Source organism: Humulus lupulus, chromosome 2 (assembly GCF_963169125.1).
Source record: "Humulus lupulus chromosome 2, drHumLupu1.1, whole genome shotgun sequence".
Lineage (NCBI taxonomy): Eukaryota > Viridiplantae > Streptophyta > Magnoliopsida > Rosales > Cannabaceae > Humulus > Humulus lupulus.
In genome coordinates, this window is record NC_084794.1 from 92,432,672 (window position 1) to 92,439,178 (window position 6,507).

The window sequence follows — 6,507 nt, forward strand, 5'->3', positions numbered from 1 at the left end:
GTCGCTAAGTTTTTACCAACTTCCACAACCCTGGTCGGATCTTTCTCTTCTAGTTGGACCTCCTCGAGGTCCTCCACAGGCCCAATGTTTTCTTCAAAATCCCCAAAGCAAGGATCTAAGTCCCTATCCTCACTTTGGGCAACGCCCTAATTGGTGACTTGTTCACCTAATTGGGCTTGTGTCTCTCTTACCACTAGCAACCTTTTTTTGGCTCTGCTTCCCGATCTGCCTCTTCTTGCCTTTGTGATCGAGGAATTGTAGCATTCTCTGGCTTCTCGCTGGTTTCCCAACACGCACCCAACTCCTGCATCGATTGGAAACTTCATGGCCAGATGCCAGACCGAAGTTATGGCTCGCAGATCGATGAGTATGGGTCTTTCGATCACAGCATTATATGCAGATGGACAATCAACTACTATAAAAGTAGCGAGCAATGTCCTGTTTGTAAGTGCAGTTCCTGCTGTGACTGGGAGTTTGGTCAACCATGTTGGTGCTAGCCCTTCGCTAGAAAATCCATAGATGTTTTGGTTGCATGGCTCTAAATCTTGCACTGAAAATTTCATTCTTTCCAGTGAAGACTTGTACAAAATATTGACCGAGCTTCCTGTATCGACCAACACTCGTTTTACCATCATGTTGGCGATATGAACATCCACGACCAAAGGATCTGAGTGGGGAGATCGGACATGATGTGCGTCTAGCTCGAAGAAAGTTACTAATTCTTTCTCTGTGTCGTAGGGTTCTGGCATATCTCTCCCTCGCCTTACCACAATCACCTGATATATGTGGTCATCCTCAGATGGTCAACAATGTACCAACGATAGGAGCTAGTTGTAGAGGAGGCGAGCATTGGCGTACAGGCACCTGTTCGTTGCCTCCGTAAGCCTCTTGCTGAGAACTTCCCCTGCTCGTACATATCTCCTCAAATGTCCTTGTTGAATAAGGAACTCGATCTCGTCCTTGAGCTAGTTACACTCATTGGTATCATGGCCATAGTCGTTGTGAAAATGACAAAACTTAATCGTACCCCTTTTGGATATGTCTTCTTGATCGGGGATGGTCACCTAAAGGGAACGGTGGTATGACTGGCCTGATACACTTCAACTCGGCTATCGACCAGGGCAGTGTAATTGGTAAACCTTGGTTCATATCTATTTTTTTTGGGGCGCTTGCTATCAGATGTCGCTGGTTTGGTGTTCACTCTTTTTCCCCCATTCTTACCGTTACCCTTGCCGTTGTCATTGGGTTTTCCAGACCCATTGGAGGCTTTGGTCGGGTCTTCTTTCTTACCCTGGTCATCCTTTGGGGACTTTCCTTCATTGGCAATGACCTTCTCGAGCTTGATATATTTGTCTGCTCGATCAAGAAATTCTTGAATGCTCTTGACTCCATTCTTCCGCAGACTACTCCAAAATGGAAAATGGCGTCGCACTCCAGTTGTGAGTGCAATCATCTTTCCCTCATCTCCAACAGTTTTGGCCTGAGCAGCTACTCGCATAAACTGTTGGATATAATCCTTGAGAGTTTCTCCATCCTTCTATTGAATTTCGACCAGCTGATTAGCCTCTGTTGGATGTATTCGACCAACATAAAACTGCCCATAAAACTCATTCACGAACATCACCCAAGAAACTATACTGTCTGGAGGGAACTTGAAATACCATTCCTGAGCAGATTCAGACAAAGTGGCAGGAAAAATCCTGCACCGAGCATCTTCTGACACCTTCTAGATGTCCATTTGTATCTCAAACTTGTTCACGTGAGATACTGAATCTTCTACTCCCGTGAAGTTGGGTAAAACTGGCATTTTGAACTTGCTCGGAACTTCTGCCATAGCAATTCTATTAACGAATGGGGTGCCCTTCCTTCGATCAAACTCTCTGTGGGACATTTCATTCCCAACTAGTTATTGCATGGCCTAATTCAAGGCATTTATCTGAGCCTGCAAACATCTGGTACCATTGGAGCGGCTGGTGTCGGGGGGAAGTACTCGTCATGTCTTTCTCTTTGGTTATTGAGCACATCTCTCAGATCTTCATCCCTATGTCTCTGCTCGCTTGCACCTAGTCAGTCAAATACATTGGGTTGTTTAGGCTGTCCCCCAGCATTTTGGCTCGTCGGTCGGTTGTCCTTGGCGAAGGATTTCACTGTCCGCCTTTCTCTTCCTGTTGTCGACCATTGTTCCTCCTACCAGAGTCTGTCTCATTCTAATCATGGCCATCTCTGAATTGCGACCTATGAGTGTGCGACCTGCTGTATGCACTTTTCCCCTCTCTTCCTCCTAATACATCTCGATAAACAGGTGGAGGCCTGCATTGGTCGTTAGGTCCTCTGACATTACTATGTCGTGGGGGACCCCAGACCACAGAGCCTGAGTCTGGTTTCCTTCTGCTTCCCAAGGGACATTGTCCCCTGCCAGGAGGGTTCTGTTCCCCAGTTGTCTGGCATCTAGGGCTTCTGGGATGCTGCTCGGCTCTATTCTGCCTGTGTTGCTGAACGTTATCTCGACCAGATCAAGAGGGTGGTTGTTGCTTGTTGTTTCTGTCAGGATTTTGGGTTGGTCTTTCATGCTGAGCAGTGGGAGGTTGCTCTGGTCTTTGAGGACTCCATGGGTGTGATGGATTGTGATGATACTTGGGATGCTCTGACTGCAGATTTTGTTGAGGGTGAGAGCTTGGTGGGTGATCTGGTTGAGAGGCTGGTGTAGGTTGTCCTCGAGCCAACTGACTAGCTGCTTCTAAAGCAATTGTGGTGTCTCTCTATCGGCAATCCATGTCGGCATGTCACTCATTTAGTTGTTGGCGTTGTCGGTCAATCTCCATTTGCTGCAGCATCATCGTTTCACCCACATTCTCTTGATTAGCTTTCAAAGTAGCTAATTCCTCTTGCAATACTATCAAAGTTGTTCGCAAGTCCTCTTCTTCCAGTTCCACCTGTGGCTCGTCCTCTGCTACACTTTGTGGAGGAGGTTGATTTGGCATACTCTCAGATGTCTGCCCCGTCTGACCCGCTTTCCTAGAGGTTTTCGCCATTGTTTTTCCTAAAGTTTTTGAGTTCAGCTCTCAATGAAAGCATCAAAATGTTGACTGATGATTTAGCCAACGACACGGAGTCACTAAAACGATAAGAATTTATAAGCTGAATGCAAGAACTAAACGACACAAAGATCTTTTAGTGGTTCGACCCCAGAGATTGCTAATAACCTACATCCACTTAGTGTTTCTATTGATGTAAGCCTTGAAACATGCGATAAGCAAACTAGGGTTCACTAAGTTTCACATGCTCCAAAGTGAAATACAAAAATCCTGTATAAAAACACTAGTTCTATCGCTGAATACAAAATATTGCGTATATCATAAATGAATCCCATGAGTCCTATTTATAGTTTCAAGGATGTACATATGGGTCGATGGGTCGTATTTAAACTTTGTTACAAGCATATTTGAATAATAACGGAAATCGTCATAGTTACACATAAAGAGGGTACAATATCTTAGAAATATCTTACTTATAACTGTATTTAAACTCTTGCTTCGTTACTACGATTGGACCTGGTCGCATATGTCAATATATCTTCTGTCGTACTGTTCATCTTCTTTCTTAAATCCATCAAGCAGCTTGTTATCCTGGTCGTTGGTCGACCAGACTGTCATCACTAAGTAGTTCGCATGCTATCCACGTGCACCCCAATCATGCCACGTCAGCAAGAAAATATTTTTTGGGTAAACACGTGTTTTTCCTCCAAAACTTATTTTGAAATGCTCTAATCTCATTGGTTGAATCAAATGAGGGTCCTATACTATTTAAAGGGTTGATTTGAGTTGATTGGTGAATTTATAACTCACCTCTCTCTCTACTCTCTCTCTCTCTCTCTTTCTCTCTATCTTTCAAGATTACTACTTTTCTCCATGATCTTCATCAAGAAAGCATGGCGTGTATGAAGACCAAAGGCTTGTGTATCCCAATCTCATTCCATAGTTGTAGCTCCAAGCATTTTCATAGAGAAGGCTAGGAATAGAGATTTTTGGACAACAAATCTAAATTTGTGCCAAGCCTTGCAACTTTGGTTTTTGAGATAAAATCATAGCTTTGTGATTTTATGTTCTAAGGATTGTTCTTCGGGAAAGGTCTACTTTACACGTTGATCTCTTTATGTTTATGTAATTTGTGTTTACTATCATTAAAGTTAGATTACTTGTATCTTTTGGTTTGAGTTGTAACACAAAACTATGGTTGTTTATAGCCTAACCCCAACATCATCTACTTCTCTTGTTAAAGGGATCGTGCAAGTAAGCATTGTCTGCTCACAAGAGATCTTATTAAAAGGATCATGCAAGAAAGCATTGTTTGCTTACAAGATATCTTATTAAAGGGATCATGTAAGTTAGTATCATTCACTTACAAGAAATGTTGTGAAAAAGGGATCATGTTGGTAAGTATCATCTACTTACAAGAGATCTTGTTAAAGGGATCGTGCAAGTAAGCATCGTCTGCTTACAAGAGATCTTGTTAAAGGGATCGTTAAAGTAGGCATCGTCTCTTTACAAGAGATCTTGTTAAAAAGGAATCATCCAGGTAAGTATCATCTACTTGCAAGAGATCTTGTTAAAGGGATTGTGCTTGTAAGCATCGTCTGCTTGTAAGTGATCTTGTTAAAGGAGCTCTCACTCTGAGGTAGAGCTACTATTAGAAAGAATGAGCTCTCATTTCAAGGTGGAGCCACTCTTCAAGTTGAGGAGTTGTCACTCTAAGGTGGGGCTACTCTTAAAGAAGTAAATCTCTCACTCCTAGGTGCAGTGTCTGCTTTTGAAAAGGATGAGCTCTCACTCCTAGATGGAACGTCTTCTCTTAGCAAAGGACAAGCTCTCATTCCTAGGTGGAATGTCTACTGTTGGAGAATGTGGAGCCCTCACTCCTAGATGGAGTGTCTACTCTTAAATAAGTGGAGCTCTCATTCCATGGTGGGATGTCTGCTTTTTACAAAGGTCAAGCTCTCACTCTTGGGTAGAGTGTCTGCTCTTTGCAAAGGTCAAGCTCTCACTCCTAGGTGGAGTGTCTACTCTTACCAAAGGTCGAGCTTTCACTCTTGCGTAGAGTGTCTGCTCTTACCAAAGGTTGAGCTCTCACTCCTAGGTGAAGTGTTTGCTCTATCTATAACACCTGAAGAGATGTAGTGCTTTAAAAATTCTAAAATTTTGTATAAAATTATAGAGGTGATATGCCCCCCAAATTTTAAGTGTTAGATGAACAACATAAAACTTAGATAAGTCCAAATGCTTTTGAGAATAAGAACCATTGGTATTATTATTATTTATTATCTTTTATTCTTTATATTTTAGTCGTTATAAAACTCTAATTTTATTTTTAGTCCTTATGAGGTTCTAAAAGTAGAGCTCATCTTTCTTAGTTTAATATATAATTTTTAGGTAGCAAAATTGTACCAAATTTTAGTCTTATTTCTCATATTTTCTCTCTAGAATTTTATGAGAATGATGAGCATAATAGGCTAACCTTCCCAATCCTATATGCATTATTACTTTATTTGGTATCTTTGTTTTACCATGTACTTCAAGTTTATACATTTGAGTGATTTATTTTCTTTCATTTCTTCTTCTTCATCTTATTATATATTTACTAATAGTATATAGATGTAGTCATGCTCTTTCTATGTATTATCAAATTGAGAAAATTACATGGGGAACCCACTTTAAGTTAACCATTTTAATTTTTACCCTCCTATTAATATTATTTAGTTTCTACCCACATTTATAATTGATGTCCCCATCATACCCTTTCTCCAGCCCAAAACATTAGCACATAAGTTTCAGTCTCTCACGCTGCAGACATCATCTTCTGCGGTAACATCCCATATTTTCTACACACGAAAATTTAAAGGAAACATAATATTTAATTTAAAAAGGATTTAAATGTGAAATTATGAAATTTAAATAATTATTTATTTAATTATATTGGGATAATAAATAGATTTTTATTTCCTAAATTATGTATTATTTTCTGGAATAAATAATAAACGATATTAAAGTTTATAAATGGAGAATAATTGAAATTTAAAGAGTTTTACTTTTAAAATTGTATTATTATTTATTGGGAAATAAATAGTAAGACATCTTTAAATTTATAAATAACATTTATCAAATTTTGAAGATTTATGTTTAAATTATGAAATTTAAAATAAAAGAAATTTTATTCTCTTATATTATTATACTATTTATGAGAATAAATATCAAGAGTCTTTAATTCCTACCCTCTTCCTCAAGCCTCAATTCTCGTCTCCATGCTAGTGACTGGTTGTCGTTGTTGTCGCGGTCGCTCCTCCATCACCAATGTCTTCTTCCCTCAAAGAAGGGTTATTATTCTTCTCTTTGTCTCCACCACTCTCTCACATCATTGTTTCCCTCTTTCACTAACTTTGTCTCTTTTATCTCTTTGTTAATTGTTTCATTTCCATTCCATAGATTTTATTAATATTTTTTTTACTTTTATAGT

General features: G+C 39.8%; 1 protein-coding gene across 1 annotated transcript; it reads right to left on the bottom strand.

Annotated features, from left to right (window-relative positions):
• Positions 1 to 2,513: 2,513 nt before the first annotated feature.
• On the bottom strand, positions 2,514 to 3,032 carry LOC133814519 (RNA polymerase II degradation factor 1-like). Its single transcript, XM_062247467.1, has 2 exons — positions 2,895 to 3,032; positions 2,514 to 2,759 (listed from the first exon to the last, which is right to left on the bottom strand). Exons 1-2 carry the CDS (start codon positions 3,030 to 3,032, stop codon positions 2,514 to 2,516), a joined length of 384 nt encoding a protein of 127 aa, XP_062103451.1.
• Between the last annotated feature and the right edge of the window lie 3,475 nt (positions 3,033 to 6,507).

Bases quoted from the DNA above. Each gene is read 5' to 3' on its own strand.
- LOC133814519 (XM_062247467.1), bottom strand. From the start codon at position 3,032: ATGGCGAAAACCTCTAGGAAAGCGGGTCAGACGGGGCAGACATCTGAG. The intron at 2,760-2,894 runs GTATTGCAAGAG...GATTGCCGATAG, and splicing joins ACTTGCGAACAACTTTGATA to AGAGACACCACAATTGCTTT.